This window comes from Chinchilla lanigera, unplaced genomic scaffold (genome assembly GCF_000276665.1).
Source record: "Chinchilla lanigera isolate Chin_1 unplaced genomic scaffold, ChiLan1.0 scaffold00048, whole genome shotgun sequence".
Taxonomy (NCBI): domain Eukaryota; kingdom Metazoa; phylum Chordata; class Mammalia; order Rodentia; family Chinchillidae; genus Chinchilla; species Chinchilla lanigera.
The window spans coordinates 12,025,673-12,049,248 of NW_004955449.1; the positions used below are offsets into that span (position 1 = coordinate 12,025,673).

General features: G+C 33.6%; 1 protein-coding gene across 3 annotated transcripts in view; it reads right to left on the reverse strand.

The window, feature by feature from the left end:
- Window positions 1–23,576, reverse strand: part of Slc4a10 (solute carrier family 4, sodium bicarbonate transporter, member 10) — a 280,912-nt gene that overhangs the window by 146,603 nt on the left and 110,733 nt on the right. For all 3 annotated transcript variants that reach the window (XM_005393324.2, XM_005393329.2, XM_005393323.2), the window contains exon 2: window positions 19,877–19,958. In XM_005393324.2, the coding sequence (XP_005393381.1) occupies window positions 19,877–19,958 (82 nt within the window). The remainder of the gene's footprint in view (window positions 1–19,876; window positions 19,959–23,576) is intronic.

Sequence of the window (23,576 nt, forward strand, 5' to 3'; positions counted from 1 at the left end):
ATACAACAAGCATTGTTAATTTCCTACCACTTTGTTTGTAACTCTGTATTGTCTGTACTGTTCTTTTGCTGTTTTGTAAAAGGTTGTCTGTCTGTTAATGTTTTCCTTTTATTTTTAAAATAAAAAAAATAAGAACAAAAGCTGCAGATGCCTTCTTATACAAGTTCAGGATCTATTACTGAGGATATTGTCAAGGCACTGAAAAGAGTAAAACAAATTCATAACGATCTCAGAGTTCTCTTGCATACAAATCAGCAAAAAGCAGGTTTGGCTTGCTTCAAGAAGTATGTTGGGAAAGACTATAATCGTGGATTCAAAGTGAGTGGAGAATCTTGACAAAAGAATCATGTGACATGTCTCCATGATTGACTCAGTCAATAGAAACTCTGCCTGATAAATCTGTCTTATATAAATACACCTCAGGTGAATTTGGAAAAGCTGAAAGTAAACGTGTTCATAAGTTTATTGGCACTGTTATAAGAGCAGGTCTAGAAAGTAAGCCTAGCCCCATCAAAATACATTTACATGACCCAGTAACATAGTTTTGGGAGATATGTTGGCTTGGTGTCATCAAGCTACTACTTCTGAAAAGAAGCACCCTGAAGGTTTCTGAAAGCAAGGAACTGCACAGTTATTGAAGAAAATATTCAAGAAGTTGTTGGACATATCAGTGAGGGTATGTGCACACTTGAGTGCAGTTTTATTGTATAAAATCACTAAACTCAAATTTTACCACCATAAAAGCAGTAGCATTGTTGAAAATATGGACTACTGTTGAAAAAATCTATTTGCTAAGCAGAGAAATATTCCTCAAAATCTTGAGTTTTCATTCAAATAAAGTAACGGACAAGGATGAAGTTTCATCACTTAATCTTGCACCAAGTTCTGCACTCAGACCCTCAAGTTGCTACATGGAGTTTGGGATCTCATGTTTCTCCAGTTGTACCATTACATGCTTGTCAAGCTGGTTTCATGAAGGTTGTATCATGTGTCTTCTCTTCCAGTGCTTGTATCAGACAGCTGTTCAGGCAACCTGACAGCCACTTTCACAGTCAATTTACTGGTTATGGTGAAGACAACATTGACTCTATTTGACTTCATTTGCAGACACCTGGAAAGCCATTGTTTCAGACTGAAGCACTCTTAGATACACTTATAAGTAAGCAAGATCTTGTCTTTTATGTAAACTACTTGAGTTATATCTTTAACCCTGTTCAATAACATAAATAGAGGTCTTTAACTAAATTGCCAAGCCTACATCTGTGGGACTGATCAACCTACATCCTGATCCTCTTTGATCTTTATCTGTCAGCCCTACACAATCTGTTAATGCGACCTCTTCTAAGTGCCACAGTGAAAGAGTGGATCATACAACAGTTTACAGAATTAGTGTAGAGCCTATGGTACAATAATTAATCCAGTCAATAAATACAAAGATCCAGAGCACATTCTACATAGGAGAAAATTCAAACATTTCTCTCTTTATTACCTTACTTGATTGCGTTAGCAAAATATTGCATCCCCAGAACACTGACAATTGTCTTGATTTTAGTAGACAGTTATCATTTTATTTGTATGAGACTGTAGGTCCCCAAAATTGATTTTGCTCTCAATAACATAGAAGTAATATGTTGACTGGAATTAATATTTTTCTATGTCCATTTTCCATATATAAATGTTATGTTCTCTTCGATCACCTCTCCAATTCTGCAGTCTTCCTCATATTCTGCAATATAAATGCTTGGCAAAAGCAGTAAGGGAAGTTTAAAGGATGTTTTTATAAACTAGTTCTAAGGGGACAAACTCATCTAAGGTTAAGAATTAGTACTGAAGATAGGACCAAAAAAAGTTCTCTTTATTTAAATAGTATTAAAAATTCATGGCAGTATCATAAATAAGTCATAAATAAGCCATGTCATTTAGATTTAAGATAGTAGTAAGAATTCAAAGCTAAGAAAAAGTAACCATTAAGGAGAACCTATAATGTACTACTTACTACGTAAAGTATTTTGTTAATACCATCTCATTTAATCTTCACAGAATTCTTGTAAACTGTCAACTGTTTCCCCCAATTTATACATGAGAAAATTAAAGTTAAAAATAACTAGCCAATAAATAAGTCCTGGAGACCTATGAGGCAAAATAATGCCTATAACATTCATTTATGTATATTTCAATATTCTAAGAGGTAGATTTCATGTTGGTTCTTAACACACATCTACTTTTAATAGTAATAATAAGGAAGATGAAACACGAGTCACTAAGATTTGTGTGTAGGGGAGGGGGATATTTGCCTGATTAGGACAATGCTATACAAATAAAACATACAAGGACCAACAGCCTTAGAAGATAAGGCATTATGCCCTATGATACACAATCACTTAACTCTGCTGGCAACTTGTACCATTCCACCTGCCCTGGTTGCAAACCTCCACTTAATGGTAGAAGAAACAGACAAATTGTTTGGGTTATCCTGCATTGAACATTCCTTTAGATCAAGCCCCAGGCTAATATGTAGTACATGCACTCCAGATTTTTATCTGTTTTGTTCACTTAATAACTGGCATCCAATAGAAAGGTGGAGAAATAAATAGATGACTCAATAAATAGATCTGAATTCCCACTCATCCTTATGGAACAGGACATAGACATTAAAAACTGATTTAACCTTTAGTCTTAGTCTAGGAAATTTTGGGAGAAGAATCCCAGGGAAAATACCACTCTTCCAGAATATCCAGGTGGTTAGTACCTCTGAGTTACATTTTTAATGTCAACCAAATAAGACCTGATTTTATAAAAGATATACCTTTCCTCAAAAAATTCAACTTTGATAGTATTTTTCCACAAGTGCTCTAGTTGAAATTGCTTTCCTCATGAAGAAAGGTATAAAATCTGTTTCCGTGGATTTTAAAAAGCATGAACAACTTGTAGAACATTTTTGAATACATTCTTCTATGCCTACTGGTGAAGAAATCCTTTGCAAATTTAAAACAAACTCTGTTGTCAGTGCATGTATGAATTAAAAAGTTTCAAAGTACTTAATCATAAAAGTTAACAAGGAATTATTATTTATATACTAGGGAACACTGTATAAATTGATTTAAATATCATAGAATTTATCCAAAAAATATCACAGGAAGATTAAAATGGAGATTCCTTGCAGGGAGGGACATACCCCATGCTGTCATTTCCCATCCAATGTCCTATACACCAATAAAAACAAAATCATACACACACACACACACACACACACACTCACACACACACACACCCCACAGGAAGAAAGAGATAAAAGGGATACAGAGATCAAAGAGAGGTCATAGAATTTAGAGCTAGGAAATGCCTTAGAAATCACCTAGTTGAAATCTCTTACTTTGATATGTGAAATAAACTGAGGCTAAAAAGAGCAACTCAAGATTTCTAAAACCAAACATTGCTAAGTAGCATCTTCCGTTATTGGACAATTTTAACAATAGCAATTATTTTTGTCTTACATGAAGTATGACATTTTTACATGGAATTCTGCTTCTGTTTAACATATGAAAGTACACCATCTTGGACAGTATTTCAAATATTTTAGTTAGTGTCATATTCTAAGTATTTCCTTAGCATTTTGCTCAGCTAATATTTATATTGGTTTAGACCACTTCTGCTATCATATCCAGTTCTTTGGTGTGTCTACCTTAGATTCTCTTCAGATCATATAACTCACCTTTTACCACAGATGTCCTCAATGTGTAAAGGGCCACAGGGCACACCTGCAACATTTAGTTATGCACATATGGCCTCCTACAGCACTTAAGGGTAAAAATAACATTCCAGGACATGAGTCATACAGGGACAGCAAGAAGAACAAGAATTTTCAAAAATCAATGGCAAATGTGAAGAGAAACCAACATTTAAAAGATAGATGAAAATTTTTAAAGGCTTAAAGAAATATATAGAACCTCTCACATTAGGTAGGAGGGTATGTAGGTATAATCATCCAAGAAAAAAGTATAAAGACATCAAAATTTTAACTTTAGAATATTTTGACTTGGTAATTCTCCAATCAAATTTACATCAAAAGATCAACAAGCATAACAGCTTCATAAATAATAATGTTCATAGCAGCTTTCTCTAAGAGACAGAAATGAGAAATAATCAAAATGTCCACTAATAAGATATTGGTTAAGAAATGAATATACAAACATGCAATGGAATTCTATGAAGTACCTAACATGGATGATGTCTACATTATTAACACAGAAAGATATTGCTCTTTTTTATTTGAAAAGAAAGTAGTTTAAATGGTTAAACATGCTATAATTCCATTTATATATAACTTAGCTATAATTATGTATCTGTTTCTGGCATATAATTAAATTAGTAACATACTTATATTATTAATTTTGTTACTACCAGTATTTGCTCAGAATATTAATAACAATCACTTCTGGGGGCCAGGATTTTAAGGTTGTTGTTTCATTTAGTTCATATTTTTATACTTTTTTATATTTCTTTCAGTTTTCTGATTGAATTTATATTATTTTAATAATTTTTGGAACAATGAAACTATTTCAATTTCAGGAAAACATGCAAACTTTTGAGAGAGAAACCAGTGGCTAAAACAGAAAAAAATTACCAAAGAAGACATGGTCTCAGAAGGGAGGAAGTCGAGGAAAGAGAAGAGATATTTGAAAACAAAGGCATAGTCAAAATTTTAAAAGCAACAGAGAATTCAAAACAGCTGAAGACAGCTACTACAGTTTACAATAAAGAGCACTATTTGAATAGAGAGATAAAGGCAGATAAACAAACCATAAGAGGAAACTTAGTGAGATATAAGAGAAATAAGTTATTCACATCTAAACTATACCTCAACCCTGTAAATATAATCTTTGTTCTCATGATCAGTACTGTCATTAGTTTCATTGGTGTTGATATTACTGTTTTACCTTAATCACTGTGATGTCTTGAAATTTGTTGTTATTATATTGTCACCTAATTAAATCATGGTGATTTATCATTATTGCAAATTGAGTTATGGAAAAGAAAAGAGGGAGATAATTTTAAATAATTTAGCTAAAAATTAAAAATTCTTTTGCTAATAAGTATGTACCACTTCAGTACAAAAGCACTTGAAGTAATTTGAGGGTAATAAAAAGAATATTCATAATATTTCCTATCCCTGAGGCCAGACAACTTATGTCATCAGTAGAAAATTAGATTTTTACATTATTGTAATTATAATTCAGTCACTTTTTCTTCCTTTATTATTTCTCTACTTAAATTTCACTAAGGGGTAGAAATGAGAGGAAAAGAAAGAGAATCTGTTTTTACCACTGTGTTTTCAACACTTCTGATACAACAGGAAGTAAGAATGCTGAGGTTACTAATAAAGTGCTAGAACAAAGGAAGAAACACATAAAACCAGAAAGTAGAATGGTGATTACAACAAGCAGGCATGGTTGGTGTAGAAGTATGTTCAAGAGATTTATTGTAAAACATGGTATACTGTGTTCTTAAAAAGTGCTAATAGGCTATGTGTTATTTTTTCTCGCCACAGATTTGGGGTGAAGCATATACCAATTAGCCATATTTAGCTATTCCACAATGTACATATACTTCAAAACATCATGTCATAGGAACAAGACTGGCATATGTATTATTACCACTCCTATTCAGTATAGGTCTGGAAACATTAACTAGAGCAATTATACAAGAGAAAAAATAAAAAGAAAAAAGATTTCATCATTATTTGAAAATGATATGATACTCTACATAGAAGACCCCAAAAACTCCTTAAACTTGTAGATTTTATATCTAAAGAACTTGTAGATTTAATATCCAAATTCAATAGTGTAGCAGAATACAATGTCAACACTCAAAAACCAAGCATTCCTGTACACAAGCAACAAACTCACAGACAGAGAAATTATGGACAGAACACACATTATAATAGCACCTAAAAAACTGAGATACTTAGAAATCAATCTAACAAAGGATGTAAAAGATCTGTACAGTGAAAATTACAGTACTCTAAGACTGGAGATTGAAGAGGATATCAGAAAATGAAAAGATATCCCTTGCTCTTGGATAGTAGGAAACAGCATAGTGAACATGGCCATACTCCCAAAACTGCTACACAGATTTAATGCAATCCCAATCAAAATATCATTAGCATACCTTACAGATCTACAGAAAACACTCCTAAAATTCATTTGGAACCCAAAGAGGCATAGAATAGCAAAAGCAGTTATGGGCAGCAAAGGAAAGTCAGAGGGCATCACTATACTAGATCTGAAATTGTATTACAAAGTTACTGTGACAAAATCAGCATGGTATTGGCAAAATAAACAGGCCTGAAGATCAATGGAACCGAATAGATGATGCAGATGCAACCCCAAACAAATTCAGCCACCTTATCTTTGATAAAGAGGCCAAACATGTTCACTGGAAGAAAGATAATCTCTTTAATAAATGGTGCTGGAAAAAACTGGCTTTCCACATGCTGAACACTAAAACTAGACTCATGGCTATACCGTGCAGTAAACTATCATCAAAATGGATCAATGATCTAAATATTAAAAAAAATACTAAATTTACTGCAAGAGAAAATATGTAGAAATCTTGAAGATACAGGTGTAGGCAGAGACTTAATCAACAAAACCCAGACTGCAAGGGAAATATTACAAAGAATCAACAAATGGGTTCTCACCTTACTAAAAATCTTTCGCACAAATGAAGAAATCACCAGCAGAATAAAAAGATAATCCACAGAGTGGGAATAAACTTTAGCCAATTGTTCCTCAGATAAAGGACTTATGTCTAGAACATAAAAGAATTGAAAAAAATCAGACCCCTCAAATTCAAAGGCCCAATTCAAAAATGGGTATCTGAGATGATACACACTTCTCAGATAAAGAAATACAAAGGGCAAATAAATACATGAAAAAATGTTCAATAACATTGGTCATTCTAGAGATGCAAATTAAAATAACACTAAGATTTCATCTCACCCCAGAAAGAATAGCTATCATCCAGAAATCAAACAGTGACAAATGCTGGTGGAGTTGTGGGGGAAAAAAAACCCTTCTCCACTATTGGTGGGAGTGCAGACTGGTGCAACTACTATTGAAATCAGTGTGGAGATTCCTCAAGGAACTAGGATTAGAGGTCTCATTCAACCCAGCCATTCCCCTTTTGGGCATCTTCCTAGAAGAATTAAAAATATCAGACCACAGAGATGTGCACCCATGTTTATAGCAGCACAATTTGTAATAGCTAGATCTTGGAAAAAACCAAAATGCCCATCAACTGAGGAATGGATAAAAAAAGATGTGGCTTTTTTATATATATAATGGAGTACTACTCAGCCATAAAGAATGATAAACTGGAAGCTTTTGTAGGTAAATGGATGTAACTCGACATCATACTCATAAGTGAAATAAAACAGCCCAGTATGCATAAACATCATATTACCTCACTAGTATGAGAATCTGAATGAGCAAAAAAGATCCAAAAAATATAAGAGATATTGTGAATTGGAAAGAAACTGTACAAAAGAACAGACAAACTGTGATGGGGGAAAGGGAAAGGAAGAAAGGGAAAAAGAAAAATATACATTTATACACAAGATAGTTAAGATAGCTATACCACTAGTTTCTCTTAGCTCAATGAAAAGAAAGGTTTGTGTTAATATTGTCTGTACTCTGAATAACTACTATAAAGACAACACTTTGCAATGTGTTAATTACTGCAACTCTCCTACTAACTTGTTTTATTGTTATATTGTTATTTTTATTTTTCTCTTTAAAATAAAAAGTAAAAAACAAAGTGTATCATGAACAGTAAATACATACAGCTTTACCTGTCAATTTAAAAAATAATTTTAAAAACTGGGGAACAAACAAGTTCATTGTGAGAAAATATAAAACATAGCATGCAGAAGAGCAACCTCAGATACAGGACCTAAAGTGACATTAATCTTATTAAGGTTTCTCTGATTCAGTTATTGCTGAAAGTATGGGTAAATATTATCCAAAAATCAAGAGTATCACTTTTTCAATTATCATTTTATTTGTTCATTATGACCTGAATTAAAAAATCAATTGGTATTTTAAATGTAAGTATTTAAGGGTAAAGTGGCCACACTAATTTTTTTTTTTTCAAATAGCATCCAGTAGTATTTAGAACAAAAATATCAACTGATAGTATTTGTATCTAATTCTCCTTAGGGAATAAAACACAAACTGGGCTCAGTGCCTTCCGAGCAGGGCTGAGTATCCCATTAGCACTTTAATTAGTACTTGTGAATATTGTTGACATTCCCTGAAAAGTCCTAATTGATTGGGCACTACCCTTGCCAATATTGTGAAAGCTGTGGAGACAATGCACAATATACAGCCAAGGAGCTTTAGGGGGACAATTAACAGCTAAACAGATTTGAGAATGTAACCAAGACATAGACTAGTTGATCTTCACCATGTCACCTTCAAAGGACTCTGCCCATACTATTAAACTATATAACTACATAATAAATATACTGAAGTCCTGGGTGTCCGAAAAACTCAAAACCAAAGTATAATATTAACATATATCTATGTAATAAGTATTAAGAGGCTTTGGTCGTTTGTTATTTACCTTCAAAATATTAAATATTTTCAAGAAAAATATTTAACGATCAAAAGAAAAAATTCTTTGCTATGCAATTCCCTTTTAATATTTATTGGAATATATTTAATGTAAAAAAGAGAATTTTTCATTTACTGTACCTCTGAAATGGTGGTTAATTGAAAATACTACATATACATCCACACATAAACACACAGTTCTCATTCACAAAGAATATAGTACATGTCACATTAAAATATCCTGCATACCACACATTGCCACTGATAGGCAAAGAATAGTACTAAATGGATCATGGAAGAGAGATTAACAGCATGGGTTCTTGTTCAAAAATCAGCTGTTTAAAAAGTAACATTCCAAGGGGAAGATGTAAAATGTGTCTTGGGCCCCCCAGATTATTAAAGTATAAATTTATAGGATTTCTTAGCCACATATACACGTGTGAATATAAGATACTCTTTCCATGCTAACATATGCCAGCATTGGAAATAGTCTAATGAACCACAATCAAATGTAGAAAAATACTTTTGATTCTTCAAATTTAGCTAGAAATGTAATACACTGTAAGAACAGAGTGTAGATAGCTACCAAATTATCTCTTCCTTCAAATAAAGTATCAAGAATAAATTAAACATTACAGTGAGCTGATGTGAACCACATACACAAATGAAGTGAAAGAGCTAAAATCAAAAAAGGAACGTGTGTCTCAGCAAAGAGTTAATTCTAGGAATAAAGTGAATTGTAGTATTAAACACTTATTTAGCTCATACTCCTGGGACACCCATGGAAAAATAAAATAGTTCATTAGGAAACATGAATGAGTATCAAAACTCAATGAAGAATGAAATTTACTACTGGCTATTTTTTTCTGAAACATTCAGTGTTGGTCCATCTCCCTAATGTTCATCCTGAAATATCCAACATATTTTACAGGCAAAATGTACAATTTCAAGTGAATCCTGTGTAATTAATTCCACGAGATATTACCAATGCACCAAATACCACTTACAACAGAGCCAACAATTAACACTGACCTTTCATCGACAATACTAAATTGCACACAAGTTAGTCAATCAGTAATAGCAGAAGAAAATTATTTTCTCTTTCAAAGAAATGACACTTTGGCTATGGAAAAAATAAGACTATTACTGATATTTTACAGTACAAGACAAAAGAAAATTTAAAATAAGAGATATAATAAAACTAGTCTCGAATGGGGACTTTCCTATTCATGAAAGGAATCCCCAGCCACTGAGATTTTGACAACCACTAAACTTTTAAAATTTTTCAAAATTGTTTAAAAAAAGTATTGACATGTATACTTACTGAAAGCCAAATTCCTTATTATTTCATAACAGGACAGTCTCAACTTTTTAAAAATAGTCATGAAAAAGTGAGCAAACATGACCTACTCTTCCTTGTGAGTTTAAATCCCTGTTCTACTATCCTTGCTGAAGGACACGGGCAAGTCATTTAACCTCCTAGGCTTCAGTTTCTTCCTTGGTAGCATGGAGACAACAGTACTCTTCTCACTGAATGATTAAGAGATTAATTCATTCTCCGTTATCTGACCTAACTGATACCTCATTTTCTTCCATACTCTATGTTAGTGTATTTGCATCACACAAACCAGTTTCCTCTCCAAGTCTTCACAGTCTGACTTTCTATACTAGAAGATTCCCACCAATCAACCCAAGCAGAGATTCTATGGGATCTCAAACTTTCATTCTGGTCAATCAAATATTTTTTTGTGTTCTTTTCAGCTTAAATCATCTACAGCATGAGATGTGAGTGTACTTGGTCAAGTAAGACTAAAATCAGTTCTTTGGGTGCACCCCAAAACGATGACTTGTGTTCCATTCCATCATTCCTTTCAATTCCTGGGGTGAGTTGCATTCTACATTTTATCATCAGCTTTCACTGCTGAGCAATGGGTGAGACTATGACAACTATCAGATCAAAGCCTTTTCTCCATTTTCACTTGCTCCCAGGCAGCTAGATTACATCAGCACGTTAAGACAGACAACAATGAAGCCAGTGCTTTGGACAGCCCCCATAAAAACTGGACATTGGATAAATGGACCAAATATTTCCCAACACAGGAAGAAGCTGGAAGATGAGAATATTTTCTGTTTATTCTATATTGTGCTGAATGATTACCGTCTCAAACCACCATCTCTGTTCTCTCAGGGACTAGATTTTTGCTAGATCCACTAGCACTCTGAGATAGGCAAGGGAGAAACCAGTCCTTCGGGTAATCCCTATAGAAGGAAGAGCACAGGCCACACAGACCTCCTGTTTCTCTCCAATAGGGGAGCAAGGAGCAAAAAATCTTTACCAAATTGTATAGTGCTGTGCCAAAGGTATAAATCTAGCAAGCAGCTGTCCTGAATTTCTTAACCAATTTCCATGAGTTGGGTTTTGTATTCAAGGAGAGGACAGAAGTCTTTTAATATGTTGCTGTATTTCTTTGCAAGGAAACTGTTCTGTGAATTGTTCCTAATTTGATATAGTTGTGGAGGAAGGGAAGGTTCATGACTTCTTATTCTGACATATTGCTGACATTAGTCTTCAGTTTTGCTTTTTAATTGACTATTTATGTTGCTCCTACTGTCCCCAAGTCTTTAAGGAGCTGTTCTTACCAAAAGGTTAGCAGTATTTAGCAAATTGGTTGTCTCCTGGTGCATTTTTCTGCTCCTCTAATCAAACATGATTTCAGTACTCACCAATGGCAAACAGTTTTCATGTTTTGTTAACAACTCAGCCATCCAGAAACATATTTTAGTTCCAGCCTTACTGTCCTTTTTTATTTTGTAAGAAATTCCACTGTAAAAATTTCTATTCCATCTTGAGCTTTCTAATTTTTCTGATCATCACCTTCTTCTGAACCAGAAATACTGTGATGAATGATTACTCTGGTTATGTTGATATATTTGCTCATGTAGTACAGCTAAGTCTCATTATATAACAATGTTTTGTTATAATTGAATAACAAATCTGCCCTCCACTGTATCATAAGACAGAGAAATTCAGTCTACTTTTCTCTTGTTTTCTTGTTCTGTCATAATGGGTATGCACCAGTAATAAAAGAAACCCAAATTATAAATAAAGAGCAAATAAAAGATAGATGATACGGAGTAGGGAAGACAGTGCTTTCTCAAATGGGAAGAGGAGCAAGAGATGGAGGGAGGGCAAGGGAGGAGATGGAAAGGGGCTGAATAAAAGGAAGTAAGATGTGTTGTGTGCATGTACCAACTCCACACAAGGTATGTCTACATTATGTACCACAAACACATACTAACAGAATAAGTAAATACAATTCAGTGGTACAATGACACAGACCACACTCAAAATCACTGTGATTTATAGAACATGGAGAACTAGTGTGCTCCATTCAATTTTTTTTTTTTTTTAGATTTTTAGTGTCAAAACACTTGAAGTTGTAAGAGAATACCATTTTATTTATCTTTATGCAGAGTTAAAGAATGCAATGGATGAAAAGAGGAAAGTAGGAGCCTACTGCCATCAATAGAACTATGTTGTATGGTAGTTTTGTGCTAGGTGTTCTACTTGTGTTATAGACTACTTGTGTTAGGACTTTCTCTTAATGTGTAATAGAAAATAAACTATTAAAAAAGGAAACTAGTAAAAAATAAAACTCTCCAAAACGTAATCAGCAAAAGGGATATAATATAGGGATATAATATTCTTGTTTAATTCCTTCACTAAAAAATATTTTGATGCTGGATATGGTGGCACATACCTACAATCCCAGCACTCAGAAGATTGAGGCAGAAAGATTGCTGTGAGTCTGAAGCCAACCTAGGCTACATAAAAAACCCTGCTTCAAAAATGAAGGATTTTTCCAGCACCATTTATTAAAGAGGCTGTCTTTCTTCCAGTGAACTTGATTGGCCTCTTTGTCAAAGGTAAGGTGGCTGAGTGTGTTTGTGGTTATAGCTGCATCTTCCAGTCTGTTCCACAGATCCTTACGTCTGTTTTTTTTGCAAAAAGAAACAATACAAAAATGGGCATCTGAGATGAATACACACTTCTCAGATAAAGAAATACAAATGGCAAATAAATACATGAAGAAAGGTTCAACATCACTAGTCATTCGAGAAATGAAAATTAAAGCAGCACTGAGATTCCATCTCACCCAAGAAAGAACGGCTATCATTAAGAAATCAACCAAGAACAAATGCTGGTGAGGCTGTGGAGAAAAAGGAATCCTTCCCCCCTGTTGGTGGGAATGTAGAGTGGTGAAACCACTATGGAAATAAGTTTGGAGATTCCTCAGTAAACTAAGATTGGAGGTCCCATTCAACCCAGCTATCTCACTTTGAGGTATTTTTTCCAGAAAAACTGCAAACACCATATCACAGAAATATATGTGCACTCATGTTTGTAGCAGCCCAATTTGTAATATTAAATCACTGAAGCAACCCAATGCCCATCAACTGAGAAGTGGATAAAAAAGATGTGGTATTTTTATATAATGGAATATTACTCAGCTATAAAGAAAGATAAACTCGGAGTTTTTATAGGTAAATGGACACAACTAGAGACTATACTCATACGTGAAATAAATCAGGCCTGCATGTGTAAACACTATATTGTCCCACTATTGTAAGAACTGAAAAAGTGAATAAAATCTAAAAGGTACAATAGATATTGTGAAAGGGAAAGAAACTACACAAAAGAAAAGAACAACAGGGATGAGGGAAAAGAGAATAGAAAGAAAGGGAAAAAAAATATGTATATATGTATACATAAGATAGCTAAGAGAGTTGCACTACTGATTTCTATTTCTTTATTGAAAGGAACAGTTAATGTTTAATTATTTGATCAAACTTACACCCCTATATTTGTTTATCTGAGTAACCAATTTGAAGATATCAATATGCAATAAACAACCATTGTTAATTTCCTGTCACCTTGTCTGAAATTCTGTATTGATGGCATTCTTTTTGTGCTATTTTGTAAATATCTCTGTGTTTGTTAATATGTTTTTGTTCCTTTACCTTTAAAACTAATAAATTTTTTAAAATTTAAAAAAGATAAATAAAGAGACTTTTGGTTGTCTTTTATTTTGTTTTGTTTTGTTTTGTTTTGTTTCGTTTCGTTTCGTTTTGTTGTCTTTTTGAGAGAGTTTCCTTGTGCAGGCCTTAAACTCACTCTGTAGTCCAGGCTGTCCTCAAAATCACAGCAATTCTCCTGCCTCACCCTCCCAAGTACTGAGATTAGAGTGTGTACCACCAAGCCTGGCTAATAAAGGTTTAATATCTGCTACATGCAACAAGTTTACAGAAAAATATTTTTATTTAATAAACAGTGCAAAATATGATAATTATTTTTCCTTTTCCATCATAATTTTTAAAGTACTTTAATACATTAAAATGTAACTAGGAAAGCAAACAAAACAAAACAAAACAAAACAAAACAAAACAAACAAAACAAAGTAACTAGATTTTCCAGACATGGTGACACATGCCTGAAGTTCCAACTACCTGGAAGGCTGAGGCAAGAAGACCCCTTCTGCCCAAAAACCCAAGACCAACCTGAGCAACATAGCAAGATCCCATATAAAAAAATAATGAATAAAAGTAAATATCACTAGATTTATTTTAGTATAGGGCAATCTAATTATAAAGCCTTGTATTTACATGTTAAATGTTTAGAAGGAAAACTTTTTGATAAACATATTTATAATCCTAAACATTCTATAAATTTAAGTTGTTACATGATTAATATGCATTTGTACAAATGCAATGCAATACATTTTAGCACCTATACAGTTTGGATATGAAGAATGCAAAACTGTGTAAGATGAAAATTTATCGTTCAAAGATCTTATCAAATAAGAAGGAAAATACAATACAGATATATAAATATGTATAACATAAAAGAAAAGAAAAGGAATTTGGGAGAGAAAGGCAATTCTCCTCTGAGGAGGGATCAGGTATCACTAAAGAACAGACAGTGAGCCTCCCATGTCTGTGTGGGAAAGCAATTGTGAACGGAGATGAGAAGGCTGGATTTGTTATGGAGTAACATAAGAAATTTTGTTATGGAGTAACAACAAATTTGTTATGGAGTAACAACAAAAATTTTTTAACAGAAAGCCTTTAGCAGTAGTCAAGATTTTACTTGTTGTTCTATGTTCTCAGCCTTTAGAAAACAGCAGAGATTATATTATAATTGCTTACTAAAAACATGAGAAGTAACATTACTTTTCTCTAAATTGGTTCTCGATATCAGTAATGTGAGGAAAACCAACCTATGATTAGAAATGAAAATGTAACAGGTATAATGATAGGAAATAAAGGATTATGACAGGTAAAAATGCAGGCACCTTTTACTATATTCAAAAATTAAGCCAAAATGCATCAAAAACCTAAGTATAAAATCCTAAACTGAAAAAGTCTTTGAAGCAAACACAAAAAAGCATCATGATATTGATTTTCAAAGACTTCCTACATTTAATACCAAAAGCATAGAAAATAAGAATGAAACATATAAGTTAAACTACATTGACAACTTCTGGGTATCAAAGAACAGAATGAGCAGAGTGAAACAGTAGCCTACAGAATGAAAGGATATATTTGTAAAGCATATATCTTATAAGGGCTTAGGATCAAGAGTACATAAAGACATACTGCTCAACAACAATAAAACAAATAACCATACTAATTCTTATATTTTTATTTTTAATAGTGTTAAATGTCTATTCAAGTCTTTTGCTATAAAAATGTAGAAAGGACTTTCACAGACCTTTCTGCAAAATTAACATGCAAATGGGCAACAAGCACATAAAAAGATGCAACATTATTAATTTCCTGGAAATGCAAATCAAAATCACAGTGAGCTATTATCTTATATCCAATGAAAAACTACTGTAAAAATACCAGAAGATAACAAATGCTTGTAAGGATGTGAAGAAATTGGAACTTTTGTGCATTGTTGGAGGGAATGTAAAATAGTGTGGCTGCCAATGAAACCAGTGGGGTAGTTTCTCAAACAAGTAAAAAGAAATTTATCACATAATCTAACAATTCATTTAGGTTTGGATGCAAAAGAACTGAAAGTAAGACTTCAAAGAGATATTTACATGCCCATGTTCATAGCAACATTATTCACTACTGAAGTGAATATGTTCCAAAGCCTTGGAACATATTCAGTAAAAGAATACAAAGCCTTTATCATGCATCAATGTCAGTATGGCACAGGGAACCTGCTTCAATACACTGCACACAGCTCCTTTCAGCTGAAGTTAATGCCTGGAAAGGAATTTAGGTGGGAGCCATCAGCAAACAACCCTACTTGTCCACTGGGGAAATAAGCACCTTCTTTCTTAAAGGGGTCATCCTAACATCCACTACTAGGGTCTCCAGACTTAGCAAATGAGAAGCAATTAAAAATACTACATAGGAAATACGCATTCCTGTTCTTCATTTTAAAATATTATCTGTTATTTACGTAAAATTCAAATTTAAATGGGCATCCTTAGTTTAAATCTGGCCACACTCTAAATATGTTAGAGTGTAAGTAGAAGAAAGAATTGTAAGAGTATTAAAGTATCTCTCGTTTTGTAGTCTTATATTTAAATAGCACTAATTCCACTCTAACATGAGAGACCAGCAATAAAAATTGGTTAACCTCAACAATTTTTGCTTTACTGGGAATCTTGAAGTTATCTAATTATATGAATTCAATATCCTTCACTACTTTTTACCACAGGATCTGAAGCTGGCTTAAAAAGAACACTGAAAATGCTAAGGAGATCGCACTGTGGGATAGACATATATAGAGAGGGAAATGGAGCGACCGCAGTGGGAATGAAAAGGAAAGTAGGGAATGTGACACCACTAAAATAGATTCAAAGAATTTACTGACTGCATGATGAATAAAAATAGGAGTGAACAAAATCTAATAAAATTGCATACTCTTGATTCTACATAATAGGTAGAAAAGAGATAAAAGTGGTACAAGATATACGTAAAAAACGAATATATTTGGAAGGAGAAAAATTATACATTTGGCATACCATTTATCAGGATATGTAGTATTTGTGAATAAGTTAACTAATCTATTGCACCAAGCTGTTGTTATTCAGCAGGTGATCATTTTCTGCTAAATATATTACACCTGAGAATTTGTAGATATTTTTAACCATCTGGCATTTCTACAAGATGTACTCAAGATGTCAAATGATACTAGTAATTCTATTAGCTAAGAATACACACATAAATCCTGAGAAACAAGAAAACTTCAAACAGAATTTTAACTAAAACAAGTTTATATTAAAAAGTATTTGTCTACAAAAGCAATCCCCTACTCTATTTCATTTAAAATATTTACTTTGTTTTACCTACATTACTAAAAAAAATCCTTTAAAAGTAGAGTTCTGTTATTTTCCTTTAATTACACAAAAGGAGCAAACACTGTCGCTATGACCCTCAGTACTATCTTTCTCACGTGAGTTTTCCTGTTTACCCATTTTACACTATGCTGATAGTTGCTTATCACTAAATCATGATACACTTCACCTCACCATACATTATTTTCTAATTCTAGGTAATTGATTAAAATCACTAGTACATGTATATGTGCATCGCAGTAGGACCCTTCATAACATTCTCCAATACTGTGTCTATAGGGGACAGAAAAATATTAGTAAGTCAATATAAAAGATTTTTCTCACTTTCTTTCAAAATTCTAAAATACAATGTCACCTTTTTAATCACTAATTTTAATTATCAATGACTATTAGCTACACAGCTATTAGCATCTGGGGTTAAAATACCCACTATAGACATTAGTAAACGGAGCAAAATTTGGGCTATCCAATCGTGTTCTGCCAGTTAAAAATCTCTTTTTGCTACAGGACCACCAAAGTAAGTCTAACAGGATCTGTGCTGTAGCACAGGGGTCAGTACACAGGAGAGAGCCCTCCTAAGCCAAACTCTAAGAGTAGGCGAATTGTGCTGTTTACATAGCATCTGCAAGTCTGTGTCAGTGTGAGCTAGGACTGAAACAAAGGAATCTTCCGGAAGGCAAGCTGTGAGGGTTGGATATGTAAATAAGAGATGGAGATCCCTCTTTCTGTGATTTTAGCTTTGGCAGAGTATCCTCTCCCCTTCTTCAAAAAGTATACTGGCACTTAAAACATTATATTTCACTGTCACCTGCACTTCCTACCTGTATATATTATGCTAACTAAAATACCTTAGTAAGTCTTATTTTATATCTTTTCCATCCCAAAGGACCATTGCATATTGCACTATAATTATTAATAAATTATCTATGCATGGTTTACCCATCACAATACTTAATTGCAATGGCTTTTAGCTGAAATTGAGTATATTTCAAAGCTACTTGCTTGTTTTGTTAATTTTTTTTACTACATGTTTAGCAAACACAAGAATGTCTTGTTTTGGTTAAACATTATAAAAAGGCAAATAAATACATTATTGGAAAGAATAATATAATAGCATTTCAAGCCAAAATAGGAATCATTTTTATATTATCCATTACTAGTCGACTTTTCAAATTGTCTCTCCCTTTTTATGTAGTAACTGTGAATGCATAGCAAATCAGGAGGCTAATTCAGTAACTTTCCTGGATCTGGGTATTTTCTATGTACCAAGAAAATGTCAGGCACAGAGTAAACATAGCTATTTAAAATTGTTGCTAAACATTATATTAAGTTTCCAATTATGTAATTATTATAATTAAAGAACAGGTACAATGACTCTAATTTAATGGTCATATTACAATGATTAAATAGAAACACTTTCTTCTCAGCTCAGTGGATTATTAGGTGCTGTCTCTGCTTACCTGTATGTAAGAGGACCTGAGCTTCACTTCTCAATCAAATGATAACTACTATATTCCTTAATTCCACTAGTAAAAATTTTATTAAAAATAAAAACAAGCTAATGCTATGTGCACATTAAGCTGTGGTATGAATGTTCTGTAACTCTTATTCAAGATACTGTTCCCAGTATTTCCACCTTAACTTTTATAAAAACTTTAGGAACTAACAATTGTTATCTATATTTTAATGGTCAAGAAAACTTAACTGCATTGGTGATTTCTTCTGATGTGCAGAAACTTTTCAATAAGACGAGATCCCAGTTGTTGATTCTTTGAAGTATTTTGACTAATTTTACCTGCTTATATCTGGTAATCTGCGCAACTTCTGTGAAGATGACAATTTGCAGTATAACAACAATTGGTGAATTTCTGCAATCCCGTCTACTGAAACTATGTATTGTCTCTAATGTTCTTTTAAATTATCTTTTTTTATTCCTTTTAATCTTTTGATCAATCTTCTATTCTTACATCTGGTAATCTGAGCAACTCTGTTGAAGATAACAATATGTAATATGGCAGCCACTGTTAATCCCAATCATTTGGTTTGAAACGCCATATTATTTTTAATGTTCTTGCTTTGTTTTGTCTATATTTTGCTGTTTTTTTGTATTATTTTCTTTAAAATAAAAAAAATTACATAAAAAAGAGAACTTAACTGCAGTGAAGTTACTAGATGAGCTGAAATGTTCACAGCAACCAAGGGCCAGTACTGGTATTTGAACCCAGAGCAGTCTGTTGTCAGAGTCATAACCTCTAGGTCATACTATTTGAGGGCTGGGGCTATAGCTTAGCGGCACAGCGCCTGCCTGGCAAGCGCAAGGTCCTGTGTTCGATTCCCAGTACCGGGAAAAGAAATAAAACATCTGTTAGACCATACTATCTGCCCCACTGAAATATCTGCCTTTATTCCTATTGAAGAGAACATACATAAATATTATCTTTCTCTCCCTTATACATAGCTAAGGAAAACTAGAATAGCAATTACTCTTCACTGTTAATGACAGCCTATTCTGATAACAGGCTGAGTTAGATTCTCACACTATATACACCACTACCTCTTATGCTTATCTGTCATTTTTTCTTTTCATCCTCCAACTGATAACTCTTCAAAGCAAGGACTATCTAAAGATTGGCATAACAGCAAAGTGCTTGGAATACACTGTGGATTCAGCAAATGTTTGTTGAATGAATGAAAGTGTCTCACCAATGCCAGTGTATGTGCTGGCATTCCACCCTGCAGCAGAACAATTATATTTACTAGCTCAAAATGCATCACCGTTACGTTGATATTTACTTGAGCAATTATCTATGACAGAACTTCACATTTCTCTTTAAAATACTTTTGGAAAGAACACCAATAGCTATCCCAAGAAAAAAATCTTACCTTCTAAATCTTCCTTCTCAAAATGTGTTTTGAGAATAGAACGAGTCCCACCTCTATCCACAACTGCTTCTTCATCATTTCTCTGCAGAATGGGAAGAATTAAAAAGATTAAATACAAATACATGTATTCTATTAATTTCAGAAAAGAAGTTTAGCATGATCTAATATTTACATGTTTAATTTAATCATTAAAATCTATTTGTATGTGAGTATTCTGATTATCAAGTGTTGGTTTACAAAGGATACTAAAATAAATTTGAACCTGGTATGTTGCACATGCCTGTAATCCCAACACTCGTAAGGCTGAGGCAGGAGGATTGCTATGAGTTCAAGGACAGCATGAACTACATAGCAAGACCCTGTCTCAAAAAAATAAATAAATAAAACAAATTTGATCACATATGCAAAAAAGGAATGTTATTTGATTTTCCATGATATTGATGGTAGTCAGTCATTCCTATTGGCATCATTTGTTAATGAGATGAAAGACAGAACATAAATGGTCAATTTAGAAATGAGCACCTTTATCCCTAATACGGACTTCTCATCAACCGGATCACATTTTAAACTATACAAGGAAAATATGAAACTCCTTAATATTAACACCACTAAAGCTGTGGAGGGGTGAAATAATTCCACTGCCATTGAAAATTGATCTAATCGCTTGAAAGCAATTAGTAGGCAATTATTAGATAAATGACAACTCTAATAATTTTGTTTTAGCATAATGCATGTTATTCAGAATAGATGGTAAATCATGATCATGTGCATTAAACCTTCATTCAGTTTCCAGATGAATTCTAACAATTTAGAACAGTTGGGCAAATTCTATGTCTGCTGAACATTGTAACACATGTTCAAAACAATGCATTCACTAATTTAGTACTCAATAAAATAAAGAGTAAAGCATTTAGTATAATCAGTTTGACCAGGTAGGAATAGACAGCACATGAAATACTGAATGAGATGAAATATAAACTACTTCTGACTTTTATCTGGTTGTAAACACCTATGTAGAAACTCACTTAAAAATGAACACTGAGCACAACAGGAAAGTTGTGCTTGAAAAGATAAAGTGGAATGAAGCTATGTGTAAGTCTAATTATAGCATATTATTATTTAAAGAGAGGTCAAATTGCTTTTCTTCTTTGAAAGCTAAAGAGAATGCTGAAGAAGAATGGAGGACCCCAGCACTTTTTTCTGTCCACCAACTACTGTGGTGGATTAGGCATTGGGAACATAACATTCTTTCTTCGACTAAATGTAATAATGCATAGCACTGAAATTAAGAATCATGAGAATCCAGGAAAGAAAAAAATCACTATCCATTTAAGACCAAGAACAGAATAAAGGAAAAAAGGCCATTGTTACAAACTTGAGAAGAGATATTGTCAAACTACATGTATTTTTTAAAATGATACACAATTACTTTGCAGTGTTTTCATACCTAGACTATGAGATCATTAACCTGGAGAAGGAGAATATAATGGAAAATGTCAAAGTCAAAACACAATGGAGCAATTTTTTCTTTCACAGAATAAAACCTTTTGGGTTTTATTTATTCTTTCAGATTCTTATGCTAGGGAGATAATATAATATTTACATATGTAGGTCTGATTTATTTCACTTATGGGTATGGTCTATAGTTGCATCCATTTACCTATAAAAGCCCCAAGTTTATCTTTTTTATAGCTGAGTAATACCCCACTGTATAAAAATACCACATCTTTTTTTATCCATTCCTCAGCTGATGGGCACTTGGGTTATTTCCAAGATTTAGCTATGACAAATTGTGGTGCTCTAAACATAGGTGCACACACATCGCTGTGATATGATGATTTTAGCTCTTCTGGAAAAATACCTAGAAGGGCAATTACTGGGTTGAATAGGACCGCTAATTCTAGTTTTCTGAGAAATCATCACACTGATTTCTATAGTGGTTGAACCAGTCTACACTCCCACCAACAGCGGAAAAGGATTCCTTTTTCCCCACAGCCCCTCCAGCATTTGTTACTGGCTGACTTCTTGATGATGGCCATTCTTTCTGGGATGAGGGAAAGGAGAAAAGAAAGAAGGAAAGGGGAAAAAAAAAAATATATATATATACAAGGATAGCTGGGATAATTGAACTGCTGATGTGTATTGGTTTATTGAAAGGAACAGTTAATGCTTAAATCTTTTCTTGACCAATTTTGGATGCTTATATCTGAATAATTAATTTGAGGACAAAAATGTGCACTATAACAACCATTGCTGAATTCCTACCATCTTGATTAGTGAAACTCTGTATTGTTTCTAATGTTTTTTATTAATTTTTATTCTCTTTAATTGTTTGATCAATTGTGTATTCTCACATTCTTACATCTACAATCCGAGCAACTTCTTAGAAGATAACAATATGTAATACAACAACCATTGTTAATTTCCTATTATCTTGTTTTGAAATTCTGTATCATAAAGAAAAGAAATTCTGTATCGCTTTTATGTTGTTTTGTTTTTATCTTTGGTGTTGTTATTTTGTTTTCTTTTCTCTTTAAAAAAAAAATACCCAGTAGAGCAATCTACTGATATAATCAAAGAAATGGGGAAAAGATACAGGTTTTGTCTTTCAAGATGCTACTAATTCTCAAGAACACCTACCATCCTCTTTGCTTCTACAACTATAAAGAGATTTAAATCCCAGTAGGTCCCCAAAGGTGAGATATGAAGCATTACCTATGAAGAGCAGAGCTATTCTCCAAAATAACTTCAAGATTTTTCAAATTATCATATACAAGTCCACAGAACATATGTGGAAATAGCTAGTAAGAGTGTGGATAAATGGCAGAAGGAATAGAGTTAGCTTAGGTGGGATTTGCTGTTGCACACCACCTGACAGAGATTGGAGATTTAATGTTATACCTCAGGTGATTAGAAAGGCCTTCCACTGTTTGGTTGGTTGTCTGAAACATAGGCCAAAAGATAAACTAAGATAAGTTGTAATGCTTGAATACACTACTGAGGAAAGTAATTAATCAGTTTTTTCATTGGTGAGACAAAATAACCAACATCCATAATTTAAAGGAGGAAAGTTTTAATTTGGCTCACAGCTCAGAGGATTTTCCGCAGGGGGCTGGTTCCAAGGCAAAAACATCAATAGCATGAGGCCGTAAAACAAAGATACTCAGTTAATGCTAGCTGGGAAGCAGAGTGGGCAATACTGCCAGAGAGGAAGGGAAATGCACCAAACACAGGCCCCAAGGCCACATATCCATGACCTATCCAGACACATTGAGAAGTGTGCTCCATCTACCCTCTGGGTGGATCATAAAGCTCATCAGGTGGACATTCCACTCTAACCACCACAGTGACCAAAGGCTTAGTGAGCCTGAGATGTTAGCCTAGATTTATCATGTAAATCCTTCTTCTCACCCATATCTTTTATCACCACCTTGAGAAATAAATTTGTGAGAGGAACTCCAGCATACTTGAGAAACATTATTGTCTCTTTCTGTAGGTCAGGAATTTCAATGAGAGCCCTGTGGATGAGATTGGATAGATCTGTACCCCCTGAGAACCAGATGGAGCTATGCCATTAGTTCCTGATCAACTCTGTACCTACAGATTGGATCACATGCTGTGCCAGTGGCCACTTTCTTATTCCTAGCCAGCTCTGCATTTTATTTCTCTTTGTATGGGATAAGAAAAGTGCGAATCAATT